Source organism: Procambarus clarkii, chromosome 19, assembly GCF_040958095.1.
Source record: "Procambarus clarkii isolate CNS0578487 chromosome 19, FALCON_Pclarkii_2.0, whole genome shotgun sequence".
NCBI lineage: Eukaryota > Metazoa > Arthropoda > Malacostraca > Decapoda > Cambaridae > Procambarus > Procambarus clarkii.
The window spans coordinates 12,691,593-12,717,631 of NC_091168.1; the positions used below are offsets into that span (position 1 = coordinate 12,691,593).

Consider the following 26,039-nt stretch of genomic DNA (forward strand, 5'->3'; position numbering starts at 1 on the left):
CTGCCTGAGAGATATTTATGCCACCCAGGCTGGCCGCACCGCGCCTTGCGGAACACGATGCGCAATTGTCTCTTCCTTCCCCATCAGAAACTCCACCGCCTTTCGTCAAAAGGCAGTGGCCATTTCTCTACTGACGGTTATATTCCAGTCTTTAGCCTAAATTGTCTTGCAGCCGGATTTCTACTTACTACCGAAGTCTTCCCTAGTGGCCAGTTGCCGCTATTTCCTATCTCCATCAGATGTTGATGCTCCAGCCGCTGATGTCCAGCTGCAGGTGTCCCAGCGGCGATTCCCAGCCGCTGATGTCCCGGGGCACGATTTGCAGTTCAACATTCGGCAACGGTCGTTAAGTTAATCCATTATTTGCCCAATTTTGACTACTGCTGCTTGCGTTATACACGCTAAGTTAATGTGGGTTTAGGGCTAAGGTACTACCATCGCTGCATGCTTCTTTAACTTATAAAACTCTTGCTCATTGTATTTGAGTTCACTAAGCCAGCTAGGTTGGGCTAGTTGCTGTGTTACAGGCCTCATATGCCTCTTGCTTCAGGTTCCCTGGGTTAGCATTTACCACTAGCCTACAACAATTTATTTCTACAATGGTTACTTGTCATGTTGCATGTTTATTTTACTTTTGCTGTGTTTACAGTGCGTTTGTTTAACTTTTGCTCTGCCATTAAATCACTAAGTAGAGTCAGCTAGGATGTTCTAGTTACAGTGTTGCGGGCCCCTGCCTCCTGCTTTAAAATTTCTTGCCCCTGCATTTATGCTTCGTTTCCTCTGAAATTTATTTTCTGAGGTTGGAAGAAAACGTGCTCAGATTGGGGACTTGTTTATTTTATAATGGTAAATAATAAATTAATATATAAAATTAATATATAATAAATTAATTTATTATATAAATTAATAAATAACAAATTAATAGATAAAATTATTATTATATAAATAATAATAATAACAAATAGTATAATGATAAAAATGTCTTGCTCTAAATGCCACTGCCCTTGCTCTAAATGCCACAGTAAATACTGAGCTAAATAAAGTCCATCTGTGGCTAACTGCCAACAAACTCACCCTTAACATTGACAAAACCTTTTATATTCTGTTTGGCAATAAATCCTCTAATCAAATAAATCTCAAAATAAACAATACCCAAATTTGTAACAAATTAGATGGCAAATTCCTTGGCATTCTCATTGACCACAAGCTTAATTTCCAGGGACACATTCTAAACATATCAAAAAAAGTTTCAAAAACTGTGGGCATTCTTTCTAAGATCAGATATTATGTACCTCGCCCTGCCCTGGTGACTCTCTATTACTCCCTTATCTATCCATATCTCAACTATGGTATTTGTGCTTGGGGCTCTACTACCCAAAATCACTTACGTCCTCTAATTACTCAACACAAAGCTGCTATTAGGACAATATCCAATTCTGGCCCCAGACATCACTCGGTACCCCTACTTAAATCTCTGAATATGTTAGACATTAAGTCACTGCACATTCTCTCATGTGTATTATACATATATAAAACGCTAAACTATAATGCCAATCCTGATCTCAAAAGCTTCATAGAAGGTTGTATCAGAACCCATGAGCATCACACCAGAAATAAATACAGTTTTGATATTCCTAGAGTACGACTTAATCAAACTAGAAATGCTCTACAAATCAAGGGGCCCAGAATGTGGAATGACCTTCCCAACCATGTTAAAGACTGTACCTCTCTCAACCAGTTTAAGTTAAAAGCGAAGCTATACCTAATAAATTCCCTGTAACCTACCTTACCCTTCTTTTGTCAACCAATGTCTGTTTTTTTCTTTAAAGAGCGCTGTTTGTCGACATAATTGTATTTGTGCTGCTTTTTCATCTATGTTTTCATTTCTTGTTTTCATTCTACTCATTATGTTCAATTAGTATTAAGCTTGTCATTTAAGTTTATCATGCCCGAAACGCTTTGCGTAATAGAGGCTTTAGGCATTGTATGTACTAGCTATACCTATAAGTTAAACAATCCTTGTAAATATTTATTGTATGTATGTACAATAAAATAAAATTGTATTGTAAAAAAAAATTGTATTGATAAGTTATGTAAGAGCAGCTGCTGGCTTGGGGAAAGGGGCCCACGCCGTCTCCGTCCCAGTTTATATAACCTCGGGTCAATGCGCGCGCAGCTTGGGGCGGTTAAAGTCGGCTTCCAGACATACGTTTTCTTCCACTCAGAAAACCCACCGTTTTTGGGAAACAGTGTTCTTTTACTGTATATTACGTTTAGCTCTTGCATGATTATGTTAATTACTACTGGTTACGTTATGTCGTTTATCATTTATGTCCTAAATGTTTACATTTAGCCTACCACAATTTAATTCTACACTTGATGTAGAATTAAATGGGCATTAAATTAAAAAATTAAAATAAAAATTAAATGGCCGACATGCAACATGGCCAGCCCATGTTGCATGTCGTTTTACTTTGCGGCGGTTACAGTTGTCGTTTCACTTGCTTGCCATTTCAGTTATTAAGTAAGTCAGCGAGGAGGCGCTAGTTGCGGTGTTCGGCCCTTGCCTCTTGCATTAAGATTTTCTGGCATTACAATTCTGTTCGTTTCCTCAGGAAATTATTACCGTGTTTTACGCTTAGCTCTTGCTACAGAATTATGTTACTCACCACTGGTTACATTTACGTTGTTTACTCTGCTATTTGCCTCTATACTACTAAGTAAAGTCAGCTAGGATGTACCGGTTGCGAAGTACAGGCCTCATGCTTCTTGCTTTACATTCATTCCTGCCCGTTCAATTTACTTTCTGGGTTTACATTTACGGTTCTGTAACTTTTGCTTTGCCACATGCGGGCCTAGTTTTACTCAACAGTCCATCCCGTCATTGTGTGGTCGGCAGGCAAGTGGGGGGACAATCATCCTAAGACCCAGCTGCTGATGCCCGATACCTGCGGTGTCCAACCGACGATGCTGCAGCTGAAATGGTCCAGCTGCCGAGCCTCCAGTTGGCATGTCCCAGCGGAGGATTTTCACGGGGAAGAGGGGTAGATCGCATTTCCTCTCCATTCTTAATATTTCTTTACAGTTCTGATTTGTCTTATTCGTGCATAGGTGGTTTAGCAGTTCGATGCCCCTTACCATCCTCTTACTTGGCCTGTTGGCGTTATTTAGTATTTACCCGCTGCATAGCGATATGGGCATCGTCGCACTCTATTGCAGTCATTTGGGGCCACCTCCAGTCCACTATCAGCTCTGTGTTTATTGACTTATAATTGGTTTTATTATTAGTAGTTGCTGTGCCAGAGCTTACTAACTACTGGACACCGTCTTTCACTATTTATCTTAGTTCCCGCTGAGGAGGCGTCCGATTGTTCCAGGAGTATGGACTTATTGTATCTGGCAGTACCATTGCTAGGTTTCTAAGTTCCTCCCCACTCAGTTATGCTTGGGACTTTATTCAAGTCTACCATTCCTGCCTTTCGCAACAGGTGCCGCATCCAGTTAACCCCACTCTTGCAGCCTAAGCTGCCACCAGTACGCGTATGGTGTGGGTCCACCACAACCGTGCCTTTGCCTTACACGTTACCACTGCATGCCAGCTTCTGCCCCCCTTACTGCCTTAATACTTCCAGATCCACGATAGAACGCGCACGAGGAACTCCATGAATGATCGAGGACCACATGGTGGGGCCCGAGAGGCGGACCACCGATGTCGTGCCACCACGAGAGGTATCCTGGATGGCGACCTACATGCTTCTAAGCTGCCTCCTCCCCCCCCCCCCCCCACATCCGTGGGGCTCGCCACAGCGACAACGACCGACACGGGGTCGACCCTGGGGAGTCGGCTTCTGTGTGGACAGCGTTCACTTTCTCACACCCGCCTTCCAGGACTGGTCTCTGTGAGGGTGGGCTCCAGCGACAAGGACATACACGGGATCGACCAGTCATTTGCCATGGTGGAAAGCACTCCCTACAGGGGGTACAAACCCTGCAGTACGTACTCCTCCCAGGGTCACTGTCGGTGGGTTATCCCACCTCTCTACGCCCATGGCTTGTGTTACGAACCAAACTCCCTCGCCCCAGCACGAAGCCGTAAAGTCCACGCCATCTGTGAGTCCGCACCCGAAAGTCCCACAACATGGACAACGCCATCTAGTGGTGACAGGATATGCTGGCAATAGGTGCTTTATTCCTGTCCTAATCGGCTCGCGAAGTAGCCGCTGCTGACCTCTGGCGAGGTGGCGCTTAGACAGTGAACGCCATCTATGGAGCGAAAAAGTGGACGTCTGTGTCTAAGCTAGTAAGTGATGTTTCCTAGTGGTCCCATGTAGTGTCCCAGTACTGATGACGTGTCTGGTTTCAGAGTCCACCTAGGACTGCTGTGTTGGACGATGGAGCAGTCTACCCAAGGCAGCCAAGGTCTCTTCACCAGTCTGCTCTGAAGAAGCTGTGAGCCACCCCCGGACAAACTCTGCTGAGAGTGTAATTGCCTGCCTGATGAGTGGCAGTGACGGGAATCGCCGTATCCGGGGCTGGCTGGTGGAAGAGACTACCCACTGCGGTGTCGAATGAGGAGAGTGACCAGCAAGTCGCACGAGGCTCCTGCCTAGGGCTCGCAACCCTAGAATTAGTCGTGGAGTGGCCTAACAGCGATGCTGATTGGTACCTGCCAGCTACAGGCTGGACTGTGGTTGTAGGCCATCCCGACGAGGCACCCAGTGGGATTGCGATTTGGCTGGCCTGTGGCCAGGGTAGATTCATCGTGGGCCACGGAAAAGGAAACCAAGAAAGGCTACCCAGAGTGAGCGTCGCCAAGTGTCCAGCGTCTTCATATACAGCCATCATTATACATATAGTGTAGTAATACATCTGTCTAAGTTTTATATTTTATATGGTGGTGGAAATTATATATGGAGGAAAGTGCTAATTTTGTATATTTAATGTACCTTCCTTGTTGCTTTAACTTGCATTACGGGGCTCACCCCTTGATAGCCTCTACTTACTTGGGGTCGGATACCCAAACTCTAATACCATCAGAGAAGAACCCGGTTGCGTCCTAGTAGGGCCGTAACAGCTTGTCAAGATGGCGCTCCATCGGCCCACCAAGGAAACTGTCTCCGTTAGCAGCATCTGCCTGTAGACCCGGAATGGTACCTTTTTCAGTCAGGTGCCCCTAACTGTTTTTTAATGGCCTCTCCAGGCATACGGGCACGGTTACGGCCACAGTAGCAAGTTGGCATGTTCCTACTTTAGTAGCCTGCTCTCGCTCTGGCACCTCCCCTCCACATCCTGAGGCTCGCAGCAATGACAACGACCGACACGGGGTCGGCCTTGTACTTCCTACGTCAGGCGGGATATGTTGTTGCTCTGCCACTTTGAGTCCGCCTCGCGGCCAGCGTGCCTCGTCCTTCGTGGGGGGGGGGTCCGGCCAGCTGGCCTGCGGTGGGGGTGCAGCGCCGGTCCCCAAGTGTCCCGCTGTCCGCAGCTAATACTTTGCCCAGTCTAGGTGCTAGTAAGCCCTACCTTTAGTCAGGAAACCTTTCTACTTATTCCTGGTCGGCCTCCGTTAAGTGTTGTGGCCTATTCACTTGATTGAACATTTGTGTTCTGACTCTTATAACTAGTTTTATATAATTACATTACATTGACATTAGGTTTCTGCAGAACGTGTTTACCATGTCACTAGGCTAAGCTTACTCAATTAATACGGGTGTACATTTTAAGTTAAATATTAGTACTCAGTAGACATGGATATGTTACTTTTGTTCCTACTTATAATTTACATGTTCTGCAGAATTTAATTTACCATCTCCAATTTGTAATAAATTAAGCCCCAAACTATTGGCGTCTGTTTTCCCCTGAGCAGAAAAAATTCTTTCCGGAGCCTTGCCCTTTACCAAGGCAACAACCTGGCTTTGTTTGTCACCATGAACACTGTTCCACTTTGTCCATACAACACTATCATTGTTGAGAAGACAATCAGGATCCAAATAAGTTGGATACTTATAAACTATGATCTTTGTGTGCACCATACCTTCTTCCGGAGTAACCATCACAATGTTCTGAAAACCAACCGTCGTTAGGCATTCCACAGCCTTTTCTGTCCCAACTGTTATGTAGTGCCGATGAAGACCCTCCTTGAAGAGTGATCCATATTCCATACACTCCTTAGCCAGGCGTACCGTCCACTCCAGCTTTTGGTGGAAGTTCAGTTGGCATGTTGAAGGGAACAACCTCTTCCTCCTATTAAATTGCATCTCTTGCGTCCTGCTGAGTAGGGTTTCATTTTTTGGTCTGTTATTTCATCTTTACTCTCACTGTCTCTCTGTCTGTAAATATTTCGCCGTTTATTTCTGCTCATTACTACTTCAAACGGCCTGTTATTATCTTGTCTGCCGTCCTCACTATCACTTAGGGATACCGCCTCGGTCATTTCCTCGACACTCAAAGGCACTGTCAACAATTGAGAACAAATTCACAATATCCAGCTGTAGCAGCCACGTGCAAAAACGAAAATTGTGGAGCAATACTCCACCTCCCACCAAGCAGCGGATGCCAAGAGCGCCAACACTGCGACAGCACACAACTGCCATCGCCCATTGTCAGGACAACTGCACTTCCAGCTGCACCCGTGGAGCGGTGTAGGGAACCATCAGTGTATATGATTTGAGAGAGAGAATGCTCTGTGGACAGAGCATCAATATGACGTTGAGCTTTGCCTCAAGACGAAGCTTGGGCTGATCTCTAATTTGCTTTTTGGGTGGAAAGGGAGGGATTAAAACTGGAAAGAGCATGTAATCTCCCACGGTGCAGGAAAGTGCCGTTGTTGTTTCTCTTGGTACAAATTATGAACCTGATACATTGAGTTCCAGTTTTAGTTATCCATTTGGAACAATGCTGATCTTCAATAAAGAAATTCTGGAGGGCTTCTGTGCAAGGGTTAGGACGAGTTAGCCTAAGCATTTTTATACCAATTTGACAGTTAATTTCCATAACACAATCAACAACGCTCGGAATATTAAGTTCCTTTCTCATATTAAGTATCTTTGTGGTACGAGGGCACCCAAGGATTATCCTCAATGCTTCGATCTGGAATTTTTCAAGCCCTCCAAGCTTTCTTTGTCAACAAAATCACTTTCCTCACCATCAGAAAATAATTCACTATTTATTTGCTCTTGGGTAAGTGATTGCGTGGTTGGTGCCCGGGAGGTGTTTGGCTGTGAGCTCGTCATGGTGACCGCTGGGTAACTGGGGCCACCCACGCGTTGCATTGTTAGCGTGAGCTAGATTTTTTTTACAAAATGCGGCTGTTTACTATAGCCCCTGGGCAGCATATGGGGTCCCCCTCTACCCCACTGGTCATTCAAATCTTGCGCGGTACTCTATCACGTCATATGACGTGATGCACAATTTACAGAAAGTTACTCATCATATGACATGTTGCGCAGTTTAAGGGTTAAATGAGTGTGCGGACCCTGCCGCTAGAGAAGCTGTCCACTCTCGTCTCGTCTCCAATTGAGGTATTCCTTATTCCGACTTTTACCCAGTTATTCAATCCTCCATCCTTACCCGTTGGCAGTATTGTTGGCCTTCTGTTACTGGTAACAACTGCGTACTCTTAAGAGTAGTGTCCTCATGGCCTTCCTCCTACCACCGTAACCGGCGATGGGAAACAGCTCTGGCGAGATTGCGTATTGGCGATACATGCTTAACTCACGGTTACTTAATGGAGCGCCGCCCTGCTCCTTATTGTCCAAATTGCGTTGTCCCTCTTATGGTCATGCATATCCTTGTTGAATGGTTGAATGTCCTGACTTCCAGGATGAGAATGTGTCTTGCTTTCTGACTTTCCCTCGCGGTCGCTTGTCCCTCGATAGAATTTTTGGTGAATCGAATACTTTTGATATCGTTCGCCTTATTCATTTCTGTTCTTATATTGGCAGCCTTGGTGATATTTAGCGCCCTCTGATTATTCCACACATTTGATGGTGCTACATAGCCTTCCCGGTTTGGTGCCTTCTTTTTAGAATTACTTAATAAGTACAGTACTGTATTTGTATATTTCATAAAGCTACTAATCATACACATCATTTCGGGCATAACTTTAAACAATGAATGAATTGTTTTTAGTTTATTGGGGGCAATCATTAACAATATATGAGAAGAAAGGTAATACAGTACATAGTTATAAAATTTGAGCAAATGATATACAGTTTTAAAATAATGCTTAATGATGAAGGGCATAAACTACTTTATTTTACATTCTGTAGCTTTATAGGTAACTACAGTACAGTATAGTATAGTTTAGATACAGTATTTAATATTCACAGTAAAGCAAACAAATTGGCATATTTAGGATGTCGGGGCATGAGAATTTTTTTACATGACGTTAATTAGGTATAAAACTTTGAGTGACATTAAAAGCTTTTTTTTTTTGAGCCAGCCACTGCTCCAACTCTCACCTATTTTATCCTGGCTTCTCCGAGGCTGCCGAGGTTTTGCTTTGGGTTAATGTGATGGCTGGTGGCTCGGTGACCCTGTTGTCCAATAAGATGCTGCCATATAATGGTGGTGGTAGGGGGTAGTGGCCAGGATGACTAACCAGTAATTAGCAGAATAACACTGTACTGAGCTTTCCAGATGAATTTATGTATCACTCACAGAGGAACTTGAGTACTGTATACTAATTTGCTCTTTTGTAATATTGAGTGGTTGCTCAGTGCTGGATTGAGAAATCTCCATGGTCTTACAGTACTTCACTAAATTAAATGACAAGACAATTAGCAAAAATATTTGTTAAAGTAGAGGTTAAAGTTAACAGAGCCCTGGCATGTTTGACAGACTTCTGGGTGAAACAGGTCTTGGGCCCAGGGTGCAAATAAGGGTTGGGCCAGAAAATACCTTGGAATTTTTTCAAAGCCCTATTTACAATAAGCTCAGTTATATGCATAGCACAAAACCCCACTAAAACTATTTGGGTCCATCTATTCAAAATTTAAACTGCACAGCTCTAAATGAACCAGAATTAAAACAAACTTATTGTAGGATTGTAGGTTCTCTTTCCTCAATAAATCCAGCAATATAATTCAGATGTAACTACTGTACCTATATTTTCATAACTATGTAATGCTATTAATTTAGATATTGAATTACTGTAGTATGTTTTTTATTATTATTACTGTACAGTACAATATAAGGTGACTGTCACATAAAAACAATATTCTCAAACTAATAACTTTAAATCAATTTTAATAAATTATATTAACTTTACTTCTTTTCCAAACTTTTGAATTTTGTTTCTAATCTCTTAGAATAAGCATCCAGTTTATATGCAGCAGCTTCCAGTTTTGTAACACTGTCTTCAATCTGGTCAATCTGTTCTAGGTATGGCTGTAAAGCCAAGTATTTTTCATTGAGATCCTTAAGAGCCCTACTTACACTTCCACCAATTTGACGCATATCTGCATATTTAGTAATGGTTGACTTGTTCATTTGTTCTAGCAGAGTATAGTCCTCTAAGACTGCAGACAACTCACCCTATAGAAAAAATGAGAAAAAACAATATAGTTAGTAATTCTATAAAATTATCACCTAAAATTCAGTGATATTTTAAAGAATACCTGTACAGTACTGAATATGCAAATGTGTTTTCACACAAACCTGCAGATAATTAGATGTGTGTGAAAACATTAATGATGCCAGATGGCTAAGGTTAGGATCATGAGGATCAAGAGCTTCAAAACTGCTAGTGCTGGTTGAGAGTGTTGGTCCATGTTTGGGTGACCCAAAGTCACTCAGCCTTTCCTCCTCATCTAGAGGCCCCTTTGACAGTGTGTCTTGCTGTGTGCGGTTGTTTGCAGGAGGCTGAATCATGTCGCCTTTCTTGTTAACATCCATTATCTTTCACAGTTTTGTCTAGATATCCTGAAATCCTGAAAGAGAAAATGGCTATAATTTAAATCTTTTTAAATACAATAAAAAATATATTATGAGGAGTCACTTTTAATTAATGGGGAATACAATTCTCCTTAGAAACGAGTAGACTATGTTATTGTAGTTGTATTATAACATATCTAAAATATAATGAGATTCCTCTATACAGTACTTTTCTGGGGGGAGCCCCTATGGCTTCCCGGAGCTATCTATGGCTGATATGGATACCCTAACTATTTTGCATCAGTCGATGTGGGTGGAGTTCTAGGCCTACCGGGGACCACGGGCCAGAACCTGGCCCCGTCACAGAGGCACGGGGAGCAATGGCCCATAGAAATCCACATGTGATTTGGAGCATTCTATATCTGCCATTGATCAGGAAAGGCACCCAGAAAGGTAAGCACCACAAAACAAATCCCTATTCTGGTTAACAACAAAAATCGACAAACGAGTGGACAAAACTCCCCAAGAAAAACAAAGAAACAAGCATGACATCACACGAGCCGCACTGCATGTCTGCACAGCTCCCCCCTCCCCAGAAGGGAAGGGGGAGCCCCAGACCGCTGTGCCAGCGATTCCAGCCCCAGTTCCTCGGCTGATGGGATAGTGCATGGTCGTGTGGTTCCAGCTTCAGTCTTGTTCAGTGCTGTGACTTGTTTTCAGTGCTGCTCTTACGGTGGTCGTGTGAGCTGGGAGTAGTATTCTCAGGTACTCGGGCTGCATGTGCTTAGGGTAATCTTCCCTGAGTGCCCTGTAAGTACCCCCCTTGGGGCTTGGTGTTGCCTTCCACAAGTCACCTTGGGTCTACCTCTGTTGGCTTTTCGCTGCTTGGCATTTGGCCGCCCCGAGTGTTTGGGGGTTTTCATCCCTTGTTTACCTTGGGGTAAGTGGTAGTTATAGCACTGGTGGAGCGCAGGGTACTGCGTAGCTAGTTTTCACCTATAGCAGCGGCCGGCTCTGTTCCCTCTGGGTATGTTGTCCACTTGTGTGGTTTTTCTTTTATTTTTGTTTTTGCCTGGTGTGGAGGGGGGGGGGGGTCTGCCTTGAGTTCCCTCCCCTTATATTAGGGTCGTTTGTGTGGTGGCACCCCATGCTTCACCCTCACGGGTGGACACGTCCCGTGGGTTCAGCTTTAGCAGTTTGCTTGGTAGTTTGACGCGCCGGTTAGCAGTGCCCTGCCTGGGATAACCCTTAGCAGACCCAGTCTAGGGGCCCTGGGAAACCCCACGGGGGCTCTCGGGTCCGATAGTGGAGACCCTTGCGTCCCCTCTCCTAGAGCAACCCACCTTGGAGGGTTGCTCTGTCCCCTTGTCTCAGGGTGACTCTCCTTGTTTTTGCCTCCGTCATGCTGCCTGTTGGGTCGGTGACACATTCGACCCGGAGTCCTGCGAGCTGTGTTGCTTGTTCATGACTCAATTCACCCAGTTTGCTGATGACTTTCCTTAGGTGCAGGCAGCTCGCGTTTTGCAGGGTAGGTTGTTGCAACGCGCTCGGGTTGTCACTTCCCTGGATGCCCCGAGGCTGCCCCGCTTTGTGTAGGGACCCAGACTTGGGGGTTTTGGTCGCTTCGGCCTTGGTTCCGTCCACACCCCCTTTATTTTTCCCCTTCATTTTGGTCCATTTTGTTTCCCCCCCTCCTGCTTTCGGCTCCTAGGCATCTGAAGGCTTCGGGGTCGGGGTGGGGTTAGAGGTTTCTGTGACTTGGGCAGTTTCGGGGGTTGCCCTGTCTGGGGTAGCTGCGGAGGCATTCGAGTCTGTTCCTCTGCGGTCTGACCAGTGGGCCCCTTCTCTTCCAGCTCTCTCAGCTGCCCTGGTTTTTTCTTGTGAGGCCGGGGCTATGGAGGTCGACTCGGCCCCGGAGCCTGGTGTGGAGGCTCCTGGGGTTAGGGAGGAGCTGCCTTGGGGGCCTTGGGCTCCATTGAACCACGCCTGGATTTCTGTCCTTTTGGGCGGGGCTTACTGTTGCAAGGAGTGGAGTGTTCTTTCCCCGCCCCCCCCCACTCTGTGTACGATTTGGACTTGGGTTCTGCTCCTCCTTGGGTTCAGTTCCGTGTCCCTGTGGTTCCTTTGGTTCCGTCTTCCGGAGGTTTTCGGCTACCCGCATCTCTTCGCCTGTGGTGTGGTCAGCCTTTGCGGCTTACCTCCTGCGTGACCCGGAGTTTGCCTCCGTAATGGTTCCTTCTTTGTTCGGGTTTGGATCGTTGTGTCCTTACTGGGTGCATTGTGAGGTTACGGGTTCGTCTTGGCTTGCAGACTGCTCCTGGTTTTCGCTGGATGCTTGGGACTCGTTCTGTCGAGCCCGCACGTTTGAGTGGCGCGAGGCGTTGACGGTTGTCCGGGTTTTTCTGGGGGGGCAATTTTACGCATCTTAACCCTTAACATGCTAGGGGTATAATATCCTTTCTTCCCCACAGGCGCATGTAATTTTGAAAAAATTAAAAAAAAAATTCTTCCTAATCTGTTAATTTGTGTTCACTGATCATGAGAAAAATAATAAAAAAATCGTAAGTGGCATATATTGCCCGCTATAGGGCGGGGAAGTCTGGCAAAAAACAGGTGCTGAGTCAGCGTGTGTCCCAGGCGGTCTGTTGATCGCCAGCTGTCAGGCCGGAGTTGCAACAAAGAGATAATTACCTAATTATTTCAATGTCTCTGATTTTTCATAGTTTTTTTGCTGTAATATTATTCAATAGTGTGAAGTTTGATATATTTATATAATAAAATGAGCGAATCATCGCTGTACTCAAAAATATGGTGAGCATATTGTTGATTCAATTATGTTCATCAATCAGTGAACAAATACTTTGTCGGTTATTACACTATAAGCACATGTTATATATAAGTATCTGCATGTTTTGTTCACCATAACGAACCACTAAGTAGCTATTATGAGTCAAAAAGTAACGAGGAGTGACCACCGTGTACCAGCCAGCCACTCACGCCCTCCCTCAAGTCATCTGACTCACCCACATTCTCCTCCCACAATACTGTTTTTGCTTTTATTCACTATATACAGACGCTATATATAAGTATCTATATTCGTGTTCACCCTAACGAGCCACTAAGTTGGTATGCTGAGTGGCAGTGGCAGTGACAGGCAGTGGCAGCCCGCCACTGGCTGCCACTCTCTCCCTCCCTCACCTCACCTGACTTGCCACCATTCTCCACCCACCATACTGTTTTTGCTTTTATATACAGACGTTATATATAAGTATTTACATGTTTTGTTCACCATAACTGTACATCTAAGCTTGTATGGTGAGTAAAGGCACAAAGACATAGGACCTCACAGAGTCAGCTGATGGCTGCCGCCCTCAAGGCCAGACGCACTAATATTTTTCCTCCAACAATACTGTTTGTGGTGTTATTACGCTATATACACACATTATATATAAATATCTACCTGTTTTATTCACCATACTTGTACAAGTAAACTGGCATGGTGCCCAAAGACCATCGTGGTAACCAGTAAACAACACCGTCGTCTGCACGGTGGCGTCGTTCAGACAACACCACAGCCCTCACCAAAATGGAGGCTCCCAACCTTCTCCTCTTGCTGTTTAAACCCTCTATACACACGTTATATATAAGTATCTACATTTGTGTTCACCATAGCGAACCACTATGCTGGTATGGTGAGTGCAGTCAATAAAAGGTGGCCACACAGTCAGAAGACATCGCCACCACCCTCCCTCCCACAGCATTACTCCTCCCTCCATAGCGCACAGCGCTAAATATCACCACAATCCTGCTATTATCAGAACCCTGGTCAGTTTTATCAGTCAGGGGTCTTCTGTAATAATATAATCGCTACATAATAGCATGAACAAGTATATTATGGCATTTTTAGGCGATGCTGTGGTCACAAGCTGAACAGCAGTGCTGTTAGCTCATGCTGCGTGCATCAGGCTTGGTAGCTCACTCAATACTGAGGGCCTAACACCCGGGAGTTTGGCCCACGATTTTTTAAAAAAACGGTGTCTATTTACAAGAGCCCTGATGAAGGTGTGGTGAACCCCGTGTATCCGCGGGCTGTTTAAATCTTGTGTAGTGCTCCAACACGTCATATGATGTGATGCGCAGTTGACTGGAACAACTTCCAACACGTCGTATGAAGTGATGCGCACTTTAAGGGTTAATGAGTGTCTTTTCGGTGCTGGCCTTCTGCGGGCTGTTGGTGCGGGGCGGCTCCTTGTGCAGATTCCTTCCCTGTCGGCTGCACTTATGGCGGTGGAATTGCGTGCTTGCGGCTTTTTGGTTTCGGTCCTGCATTTCTTTTCCCTCCTGGTGCTGTCTTCAGATTGGCTTGCAGAGGATGTAGAGGCGCTTGGGGACGTTCCTGGGTCTGGCACTTTGGTTTCTGTTGCTCGGGCGTTGTCTGCCAGGTTGAAGCTCTTTGCGCCGGTCCTGCAGGAGGCGTTGCTACGGTTTTGTTGTGGGGCATGAAAGTTACCGCTTTCGTTGTCTCCTGTTCGGGTTGAACCTGGCACCTCGCGTTTTCACATGCCTTACCCGGGTCGTAGTGACCCATCTGTGTCTGTTAGGTGTTTGAGTGTTGGCTTACCTCGACGACTGGCTGGTTTTGGCTCCCGGTCAGTCCGCGTGTCTGCTCGCCAGGGATTGGTGTTTTCCCAGCTCGCCGGGTTCGGGTTCCTGGTGAACTGGTGGATATCCCATTGGTTCCCTCCCAGGTTCGGTCCTGGCTGAGTCTTGTGTGGGGCTCTCGGACCGCTTCCTTGTCTCTTCCTCCGGAGTCTCTCCTTCAGCTGCGGTCTTGCCTGTGTCTGTTTCTGGGGGGCTCCTAGGTCACCCGGCAGTTGCTCGAGGGTTTGTGCGGGAGCCTGAGCTTCGCGATGTTGTTCTACCCGCTGGGCTGGGTTTGGCTTCGTCGGCTGTTCTGGTTCCTTCGGGGACGTCCCTTCCGCCTCTCTCGCGATCGCTGGGTTCGACCCCCGGGGGCTTTGAGTCGGCTGCTGCATCGCCAGCTTCATCTACGGATTTTCGGGGTTCAGTGCCTTGGCGCCTACCCGAGCCCTCACTCGATGTGTTCCCGGATGCTTCGTCGCTAGGCTGCGGCTTTGTGATCAGTGCTTTCCAGGTCGGCCAGGGATGGTGGGTCCGTCCTTCCATCGGGTCCACCAACCCGTCCTCGACTCAAGTCCATTACATTCAGCGGTCAACCCCACAGACGCATTCATAAATTTTAACATGCTGTTTATTCAAAACGGGAATTTTCTCAAGTATAAATAAATATTATAATATATTAGCATATTGTGTATATATAGGCATAGGATAGGTTAGGTTAGGTGTTTAGGTTCTGTTGGCGATTATTTTTATTTGTAGTACGTGGGTGAAGCATTTATAGCGTTGTGATTCGAACAAAATTCGTCAGTGAAGCACTTGTTCCGGATATGTTCGAACGTCAGCAGTTGTGAGTCGTGTGTAAACCGCTTTTCATTCATAAACAGGGGGTTTGGCGGGTGCATGGAATCACTTTTGGATCTTTGTTTGGAGGACGGGCTGGGTCCACAGCACGGTGCGGGTGTTCGCTGCAGTATGGTTTGCGCTTCGGAGGGTTCGGGTCGCGCGCGTATCGTCGTTCCGGCTCCATTTGGACTGCTCCCCGGTGGTTCCTTGCCTGAACCGAGGGGGTTCGATGCGGTCCTTGGCTGTTTGGGGTTGGTTGCTTCGGGTGACTAGTCTGTTGAGTTCTCTGGGTTTGGCTCTCCTGGTGGTTCACGTCCGGGGGGGTGTCCAACATCCTGGCGGTCGGCCTGTCCAGGTTCGTTCCCTGTCCACGGCATGGTCGGTCGACGTTGACTCCTTTCGTTGGCTCTGCCAGACGTTCGGGCGCCTGGAGGAGGACCTCTTCGTGTCGGCGTGGTCGAGGAGTCTTCCGTTTTCCGTGACGCCCTTCCCCGACTGTGAGGCTCTCGGGTTCGACTCCTTTTGGCGGGTCTGGTTGAGGTGGGGATTCCTGTACCTCTTTTCCCTGGTTCGGCTGTTATTCCTGGTCCTGGCTTGCTTGGAGGCTTCACAGGGTCGTGTGGTCCTCTTGGCTTTGTAGTGGCCAGCCGAGCCATGGTTTCCGGGGCTGCTTACACGGTGTCCGAACCTGGAGGTTTTTCCGCAGCTCCACCTCTTTCTGGAGATCGGGCCGGTTCGGTACGAGTCTGGTTTGCTCTTCTCCGCGAGTCTTCACGTTTGGTGTTTTTGACTCGTGTTTCTCACCATCCCTATGGTGAGTAGATGGCTTCTTCTCTTTCTTCTCACCTGCAGGTTCCTCTCGGCGGCAGTATGAAGTTTCCTGGTGGTCCTTCCGGTTCTTTTGGCCCTTTGTCATTGTTCCTCGCTTTCGGTTTGGGTGGTGTTGTCCTTTCTCTCTTGGTTGTACCAGGCCCATCTTCTGCTGCCTATTACTGTCTCCTCGTATTGTGCAGAGGTGGTGGAGCCGCTGCTGCTAGCTTTGGGTATCAATGTTCCTTCTGCACCGTTTTGCAGGCTGTCTAGTGCGTTGTTTCACCTCCGGCCTACTCATGCACCGCCTGAGCCGTCCTGGTCTTTTGACAGAGTGCTCTCCTGTTTTTCTTCTCCTCGGTTTGTTGTGAATTTTTTGGTTCAGGATTGCTTTGCTAAGGCTCTTTTTCTGTTGGCATTGGCCTCTGGGGGGTCGTGTGGCAGAGCTTCATGCTCTACTCAGGTGGTGTTTTTTTTTTTTTGCTCCTATGGTCGTGGTCATAGATTTTTTCGTCTGCAGCCATCTCCCTTTTTTCTGGCGAAGAATGTGACTGCTGCATTCCAGAGGGGTCCTTGGGTTGTTATTGCTTGGGTTGTCAGGCCGGGGGTTCACGTTGCGTTGTGTCCGGTTGCGGCCCTCCGCCGTTATCTGCTCGCCACGACTTCTGTGTCTGGGGACGCGCTTTGGGTTGATCCGGTTTCCCTTCTTCCCTGTTCGCGGGTTCGGGTCTCTGGGGTAGTCCGCAGGGTTGTTAAATCTAGCCAGCCTGTGGTCTATCCCTGTGCCCATGACGTTCGTAAGTTTGCTGCTCTAGCTGCCGTCTTCGGCGATAGGTATTGGGCTGACATTCAGGCACGGGGTTTTTTGGCGGTTGGACAGAGTCCTGGCTGCACGCTCCCTTGTGAACGTTGTTGGGCCCAGTTGGGCCTGTGTTTCATTAGGTCAGCGAATGCAGCCTGTTGTCTCGACTTCGTGTTGAGGAGTGGAGCACCGACCGCCTCCCAGGTATGTCCCCTTGTTTTATTAGGTAGTCTTTGGTGAAGTAACTCCGGGGAGCTCCGGTCGCCGTTTTTTTTTTGCGATTTTGATATCCAGCCTCAGAACTGGGGCGGGGATCGCCGGCACAGGAGTCTGGGGCTCCCCCTTCCCCCTCCCGGGGAGGGGGGAGCTGCGCAGACATGTGGGGCGGCTCGTGTGACGTCATGCTTGTTTGTTCGTTTTTCTTGGGGAGTTCTGTCCACTCGTTTGTCGATTTTTGTTGTTAACCAGAATAGGGGTTTGTTTTGTGGTGCTTACCTTTCTGGGTGCCTGTCCCGGTCGATGGCAGATATAGAATGCTCCAAATCACATGTGCATTTCTATGGGCCATTGCTCCCTGTGCCTCTGTGAGGGGGCCAGGTTCTGGCTTGAGGTCCCAGGTAGGCCTAGAACTCCACCCACATCGACTGATGCAAAATAGTTCGGGGTATCCATATCAGCCATGGATAGCTCCGGGGAGTCTCCAGGACTCACCCAGAAAATGTCGTTTCATTACATTCAGTGCTGGTTTTTTGCAGGTAAAACAGCAGATAAATAATAGACATGTACAGTACATCTTTAGGCTGATGGTGCATTATTGTTTCCATTGTTGGAAAAATAAAGCCTTTTAGGTCTATTAAAGTCCTCCTAAAAACAATAAATGACCTTCCCAGGATTTAACCCAAAACAGTCACATAACTAAAACCTGTGGGAAATTTTTACCCACTATATATATAATATCATCTAAGAATTGTATTATTTCTAAATCATATCAAATCGTATCAAAATCAAATCTGAATCATTATAGATTCATTATACAGCTTGATCCTAGATGACAATGCCACTATGATCACGTATGCCATAGGGCCCTATAGATGCCTACGTGACTTTGTGCATGATCTCTCAAGGTTCCAGAAGCTTCTAGAAGGATTTCTTAATTAAAAAACTATTGGAACATTAACACTTTGGTGCACCCCGCTCGCCACCCCTCAACTGTGCGATATGGGACCCAGGGTGTCATGGGAGCATGCGTAAAATCTGAAAAGTGTATACTCTCTTCAACTTTGTCACCTTAATTCTCGTCCTACGAGATTAAATTTGGTATCATTGTGTTCGTAATAGAATTCTCTACAGCACTAAATGCATATAAACTCCAAAAGCCCGGCTAATTACCCGCAGCAAACAGAGAAAGTGCGAACGAGTTACCCAGGAGCGCGCAAACGCGATAAAATGTTTTCACTATTTTCACTCTGCTCACCTCAATTTTTATCCTAGGTCTTTCATTTTTGTCTCAATGGGTTCGCAATAGAATTCTCTAGAGGAACATTAGCATATAAAATAAAAAACCTGGTCACGCTTCAACCGCCGACGAGTTGAAGACGGGCCACGCGTTAGCCGCGAGTGAGTGCTCAGACGCCTTCTAGCTACACTCCCAATTCCCTCCCTTTTCAAGTCTTTCTTTCGCAATTTTCTTCCTGGAAGGGCCTTGTTCAAGATCACTATCCATCGTGGAGTAAGCGTAGATAGTTTCTAAAGCCGCAGTAAGAAATATAGCCACGGAAAATAGCCGTAATGTTCACACATTTGAGATGCGAGGGGAGGCAACATTGGTCACAACAGTGGAGCGAAAACAATGGGCCCACGGCATGTGCCAAGCCACCTGAGGGCCACGAGGCTCAACAAAGAAAATGGGAAGACATCGGCGTGCATTTTAAAACCAGTCCCCAAAAAAATCGGATAAAAACCTGATTTTTGGCGATTATTTAAAGTGGATGACGCAATGCTGCGTCATCCCCGGAATTACCGACAGTAAACGGATGACGCAATGCTGCGTCATGCCCGGGCGAAAGTGTTAATCGCTTCCGGTAGGGATTATAAATCGAATCCTTAATAAGAATCAGTGGTACTATCAAGTACTACTTATAATCTTTAAATCCTATATCTAATTATATTATAATCACATCTTATCTCAATCATAAGTCTAGACAGTAAAAATAATCAATCAATATTCATTGAAAGCTACCCCTTCTCAAGGGCAAGGAGGGGCATCTTGGGAACAAGAAGCGCCCACGACCATACCTCGCGGCACTTCGCGTTTGTTTACAACTGAGTGAACAGTGACGGATCCTTAGCGAACATTATTATGCTCAGGACATCTTATCTAATTATCTTTATCACCAGTGAATACTCTCTAGAACTGGGGGAGTACCTGGACAATATATCTACAAGGAATATCCCTAGAACATTTATATCTATAAGTGTACGTAGAGTGGAGCACACAGTGACTTGTCTCCACCTTCACCATCAACCCTCATCTTTTTGCAAAGCAGTTAAAGAAAAATCACGTAGCAACGCTACTAGTACATCATGCAGCAACGCTGTTATATAAAATATCGTGCCTAAACTAGCGACAAGAGAGTTATCAAGTCTGGCACACTGTCAGACAGGCACCCGGCAAACAGAGAAGCATATTGAGGTTATTTTGGTATATACTGTCTCCACTCGATCATCCGGACTATATGGGAAGGACCCCCAGCCGGAATATCACATTTTTCGGATAATGGTACTTTTTCACCTACGAGTCCAAAAGTGACAATTTCCAACTACTTTTATACTACAAACAACATAATTTGAATTGCCTTGCCACATATAATTATTAAATATTCAACTAGAAACCTCAACTTACCTTGTTGGTGTTCGTCTTCTTGATTGATGCCACACATCTTGAAGTTAAGAATTCTTAACAATTTACGTAACTTATACTAACACAACACTAAAATTAACACTTAAAATTACTGTACAGTTCATTAAGCAAAGTTAGTTTTGACTGCCAGCTGCTGAAGCCTCAGTGGTTGAAGGCATTTGGGTTGCCTGTGAGGCCTCGCTTGTTGAAGGCGCTTGCATGTGCCTCACTTGTTGAAGCGCTTGCATGCCCTCATTTGTTGAAGGCGCTTGGCTTGCCTGTGATGCCTCACTTGTTGAAGGCGCTTGGCTTGCGCCTCACTTGTTGAAGGCGCTTGGCTTGCCTGTGAAGCCTCACTTGTTGAAGGCATTTGGCTTGCTTGTGACGCCTCACTTGTTGAAGGCGCTTGCTTGCTTGCGCATCACTTGTTAAAGGCGCTTGGCTTGCCTGTGGCGCCTCACTTGTTGAAGGCATTTGGCTGCCTGTGACGCCTCACTGGTTGAACAACACATAACTTGTCTTTAATTGCTAAGACAACCTTCTTCCTCTTAACACCTCCAGAATGATTGATGCTGCTACCAGACATAGTCTTGGCCAAAAATGTTCAAAATTACTATGAGAATAAAAAAGTTATTTAAAAAAATATTTCACTAATGGAGCAGTACTGTGACGCCGCACTGGTTGAGGTGTATAACAGTAACTTGTCTTTAATTGTTAGGACAACTTTCTTCCTCTTAACACCTCTAGAACGATTGATGCTCCTACCAGACATAATCTTGGCCAAAAATGTTCAAAGTTACTATGAAAATAAAAAAGTTATTTAAAAAAATATTTCACTAATGGCGCAGCACTGTGTATAACACGAGGGACGAATGCACATGGGTTGACCAGTGTTGGACAGGTCCACTTGGGGTGGGGCAGCTATAGCGCGTTACGTAGGCCGCCAGGAGGAAAAAACCAGCGTTGAATGTAATGAAACGCCATTTTCTGGGTGAGACCCGGAGGCTCCCCGGAGCTTTACCGGCTGATATGCTAATGTCAGACTTTGGCATTAGTCATGTGTATGGAGTTCTAGGGCCTACCGGGGACCACGGCCAGAACCTGGCCCCCTCAGAGAGGCAAGGGGAGCAATGGCCTATAGAAACCCCCGTGTGGTTGGAAGCATTCTATGTCTGCCATCGACTGGGTCAAGCATCCAGAAAGGTAAGCATTCCAAAACAAACCCCTATTCTGGTGAAAATTGCTACCTAAAGCCGAACTAGTGGATAGAACTCTTCAACAGAAAAACAAGGAAACTAGTATGACGTCATACGTCACCGCGCCGCTGTCTGCGCAGCTCCCCCCTCCCCGGAAGGGGAAAGGGGAAGCCCCAGACCTCCTACGCCGGCTATCCACCCATCAGTTCTGAGGCTGGATGTCAAAACACGCGAAAAACCGCCGACCGGAGGGAGGGAGGGTTGCCGGGGAGCCTCCGGGTCTCACCCAGAAAATGGCGTTTCATTACATTCAACGCTGGTTTTCTGGGGGGAGCCCCGTCGGCTCCCCGGAGCTAACTACCCACAGAGGAAGGTCAAAGGGACAGAACCGGGAGGCGGACACCACGCACCCCCCAAGGAGGCGAGACAACCGACAGCAAACGCCAACCCAAGGCGCCACAGCCCCGAAAAGTCCCGGGAACAACACGAGAACAACGAGCAGCAAGGCCCCATCGCCCAGACGGCAGCGAGAGCAGTGAAGCCACAAACGCCACAGGCATGAGGGAAGAACACAGGCAGCTTAGCCGCAAGAACACGGTTGACCACCCGGGACACGATCACCCGCGAACCGGGAAGAACAGAACTGGATCAACGCAAAATGCGCTCCGGACCCAAACGCCGTGGCATGCCAATAACAGTGGAGGGCCGCCACTGAACACAAAAAACGACACACCCCCGGCCCGACCAACGAAGCACCAACAAACCCTGGACCCCTCCAGAACGCAGCAGCCCCACCCCGCGCCAGAAAAGATGGAGACTGCTGCCACCAAACAACCAAAACGCTAAAACCAAAGGAGCAAGAAAACTCAGCGACTCGACCCCCAGAGGCAAAGGCCAAAAGGAAGGAGCCGACGAAAAAACACACCGGAATCGAAGGAGCACTACCAACCGAGGAGAAGACAGAGCACGCTGACCAGAGACCAGGATGGTGCAAGCGGCGCACGAACAGGCCGGAGGTGAAACGACGCACAAGACAGCTGACTAACAGTGCAGAAGCAACACCAAGACCGAAAGCAAGCTGAAGCGGCTCCGCCCGCGCCGCACGAAAAGAGGCGACAGTATGTGGCAAGACGACGATCCTCAACCCCCACCAGAAAACCAAGCAGAGAGTAAACCAAGCTAACAAGAGTAACCACCTAAGAAGGGACAGGAAAAGGAAGGACCGCCAAAATACCCCATACTGCCGCCAAGAGAAGCACGCAGGTGGGACACCTACCACGAAGCCACCCGACCACCAACCGGAGGCGAGACCGCGAGGCAGAACATAAGCAGCCCCGACAAGGCCCCTCCGAGCCCAGGAAAAGGAGGAGCCGCGGGAAGATCTCGGGCGCGACCACCGAAACCCAGGTGGCACAAGGAGATGGAACGTCTGCTGAACAGAAAAACTCCCAAAGCATGTAAGCCCGCCAGGAGTTCAGAAACGACGGGTCCGACGCGAGACATCGCAAGACACCCCCCCAAAAAAAAACGGCAGGGTAAGCTAGGAAACTAAAGAAGGCGGAAGGGTCGCCGCTAGAACAGTACCCGAACCAAGGGGGTACAAACAACTGCAATAGACCAAGACAAAGAAGCACATCACAGTACACAGGCTGACAAACGCCTAAGAACACACGCAGAACACCCCTGCTGCAGAGGAGGCAGGAAGAAAGAGAAGCACAAAAACCCCAGGAGAACAACCAGGGGTGGACAATCAGGCAGGGACAGAAAAACCCCCACGCAATCCCCCAGGGACAAAACGGCAGCAAAGTGCCACTCCACAACCGGACACAGAAACAAGGACACGCCACCGTGAAACACGGTACCAATGCACACGTGCAGCAGCAGCAACAGGCACCACTGCAACATGCAACATGTAAATAGCAACTCCTTTCTGCAAAGGCAGAGAACGGAGCAGGCAGACCCCAGACAGGGCCAACGGAGACACGACAAAACTCCGCAGGCCCAGAAACCTGCACCAGGCGACCAATGGCGGAGAAACCCCGCTCGATACCTGCTGGATGAGGTACTGGGAGCTCTTTTACACCTCAAGCCCGGCCCAAGGCCAGGCTAGACCAGCCAGAGGGTTGCCCACCAGGCAGCTGCTAGCAGTCCACCGGCCCACATACCCCCACAACCAGGATGGGCCGGAACTGCCATACGAAAACAGGCTAGTGCGCCCTGGAAGTCCACGGACGAACCAGCAAGAAGGCTTATGCTCGCAAGTAGGTCGTGTACCAAGCACAGACCTCTGATGGTAATACATTGTTCCCCAAATGTGCCAATAGCACCACTGCACTCCACTGGTACTATCCCGCAAGTTTTACCAGATAGGTGGGACCCAAGAGCCAGAGCTCAAATCCTGCAAGCACAGCCAGGAGCCTAACCAGGTGAGGACAGAACCAACCCTACAAACCCCACACCTCACAACATTAAAAAAGGAGGGTCCCCTGAATGACGCCAGCATGGGTTGGACATGCACATGAGGGGGACAGGAAGGGTTGAAAAAGGGAATCACTGGTGTGCGAACGGTCTCAGTCGTACAAAAATATACCTAAATAAAGACAGGTATATAAACAACTCCGCATCCAGCGCCCGGCCAAAAGACGCCAGACCGCAGAAACTCACCTGGCGAACGGTGGCACGAACTTGACACGACTCAACCGTGCCCAGAAGAACCAGGGAGCACCGCCAGGTGAAGACGCCAGAGCCGGACCCTGCCGGACCCGCAGGAGAGCAGGGAGAGGCGAAGGAGGCGGTCCACACCCATGACACAGGGAAAACCGTGGTGTCCTCCCCACAACTGGGAACCAGGACACCCCCGGCGCGAAGGGGCACATACCGCAGCCAGGGAGAAGAACGAGAGGCAAAGCACTGTAGCAAAAAGGGCGCAAAACACCAGCACTGAAACACCGCCCAGACCAAAACAAACTCCATGGCGCATGCGCATAACACGCTGGCCGAACCGCTCACCCTCTCTGCGGGAAGGCGCCAGCCAGGACTACTGCACGAGAAAAGTAGCCAAAAGAGGAAGCAGGAACAATAAAACCGGCCAAAGAAGCAAAGAGCCCAAAAAGCAGCCCAACCGGGCGACAAGCAGCCCAACTGGGCGACAAGCAGCCCAACCGGGCGACAAGCAGCCCAACCGGGCGACAAGCAGCCCAACAGGGCGACAAGTAGCCCAACAGGGCGACAAGTAACCCAACAGGGCGACAAGGACGAGGAGCCGACAGACGTTCCAATAATGCGGGAAGTAGCGAAAAACCTTCCCTCGAGAACACAGAAGCCAACACTAGTCCCGAAGGCACACGAAGGCGCAGGCGCACCCGAGATCAGAAGTCATGCAGAACCCCATCAAACGGGGAAACATGACGAAAACACCGTCCCAAAAAGAGGTGGGAGGAAACATCCACCCACAGGATGGAACCAACCGACTCAAAGGCCAAAGAACCGAGCCCGGGGAGGGGCCGACGCCCAACAGCACGTACGGCGAGTGGGGAGGAAAGACCCCACTCTGCGTAACCACAAGCCCCGCCTAGAGGGGGAGAAAAACCCCCATGGGGTCCAACGGGGCCAAGGCCCCCCAAGTCAGCCCCTCCCCAGCCCCGGGAACCTACACGACAGGCCCCGGGGCCGAGCCGTTCCCCCAAAGCCCCGGCCGTACCAGAAAACCGGGGCAGCCGTGAAAACACTAAGGAAGGGAGCCCACTGGCAGACTCATACAACACGGCTGGAGGAACAGGCTCAAATGCCCCCGTCACAACCCCGGAAGGGGAATTCCCCGAGACTGTTGTCATACTAATATGTTGAGCTTTGTCTCCTAGTAGATTTTTTGTTGAGATTGATGTTTTGGGCCAGGTACTGGATTCTGTTAAATTATTAAGCTTCATATCATTGCCAAAATGATGCATCACTTGTTTTTACATCCAGGTCCCCAGTTACAAATGGGTGCACAGGGTGAAGGAAGAATAACCTGTCATACTTTTGCCCAGGGGGTCCGTCTAATTACCACAAGCTACCACAAGGTACACAAGCTTCACAAAGCTTCCTGGCAATACGTTAGTAATGAATAAATATGATATGTTAAGTTAGGCTGACCTAACCTGACCTGACCAAACCTAACCTAACCTAACGTAACCTAACTTAACTAAACCAAACCTAACCTAACCTAACCGACACTTGGATCGTCGACTTGATTTTGCGTCACCAGCTCTATATTTTCGTCTAATTTCTTTATAAAAAGATACTTTTTCAGATTAAAATTATGTTTTTTCGTGTTGTACATTCAGCACCAACATTATAATGAGTAAATATATCATATTTATTCATTACTAACGTATTGCCAGGAAGCTTTGTGAAGCTTGTGTAGCTTGTGGTAGCTTGTGGTAATTAGACGGACCGTGCCCAGGTAGACATGAATATAATACAGTATAATAATTTAGGTACATAAAGGATTTTATGACAGTTTTGGTACATACATATAGTAAAATACAATTGGCTTAAAAGTGTGGACTGCTAAGATTAAATTAATATAGAGAAAGATAGAGAAATAGATAGAGAAAGATAGAAATATAAAGAAAGTACTTTCAGGCCGCAGCCACAGTGCACAGTGTTTTGAGCCATCATGCAGATGACTGAACATACTACATCTCAAGTGAGCTTGGAAAGTTGTTCATAAAGGCTTGAATACGAGATTAAATATATTGACCTTTGATACCTTTATATTTTTTTTACAAAGAAAACTGAGGCTGGAGCCACCCTCTTCACCCTCAGTCTTCGGGTCTTGTTTGTAAACAATCAATGCCTGGAGCGTTTGGTGGAAAACATCTCATCATTAAAAGATTAAACAAAATTTATTTTCATTGAATTGCATATTCAAAATACAAAATTACTTCGATTTTTTTTATTAATTCAGGAGCAGAAGCATGGTAGTCAT

General features: G+C 47.4%; 1 protein-coding gene across 2 annotated transcripts; it reads right to left on the reverse strand.

Annotated features, from left to right (window-relative positions):
• Positions 1–8,116: 8,116 nt before the first annotated feature.
• On the reverse strand, positions 8,117–25,902 carry Blos2 (biogenesis of lysosome-related organelles complex 1 subunit 2). 2 transcript variants are annotated; one of them, XM_045741464.1, is made up of 3 exons: positions 25,821–25,902; positions 9,661–9,932; positions 8,117–9,537 (listed from the first exon to the last, which is right to left on the reverse strand). In XM_045741464.1, exons 2-3 carry the CDS (start codon positions 9,895–9,897, stop codon positions 9,268–9,270), a joined length of 507 nt encoding a protein of 168 aa, XP_045597420.1. In that variant the 5' UTR covers positions 9,898–9,932; positions 25,821–25,902; the 3' UTR covers positions 8,117–9,267. The 2 variants fall into 2 exon arrangements, with proteins under 2 accessions (XP_045597420.1, XP_045597421.1); XM_045741465.2 differs by having other exon boundaries at positions 25,812–25,901.
• Between the last annotated feature and the right edge of the window lie 137 nt (positions 25,903–26,039).

Bases quoted from the DNA above. Each gene is read 5' to 3' on its own strand.
- Blos2 (XM_045741464.1), bottom strand. From the start codon at position 9,897: ATGGATGTTAACAAGAAAGGCGACATGATTCAGCCTCCTGCAAACAAC. The intron at 9,538-9,660 runs GTTTGTGTGAAA...TTTTTTCTATAG, and splicing joins ACACATCTAATTATCTGCAG to GGTGAGTTGTCTGCAGTCTT.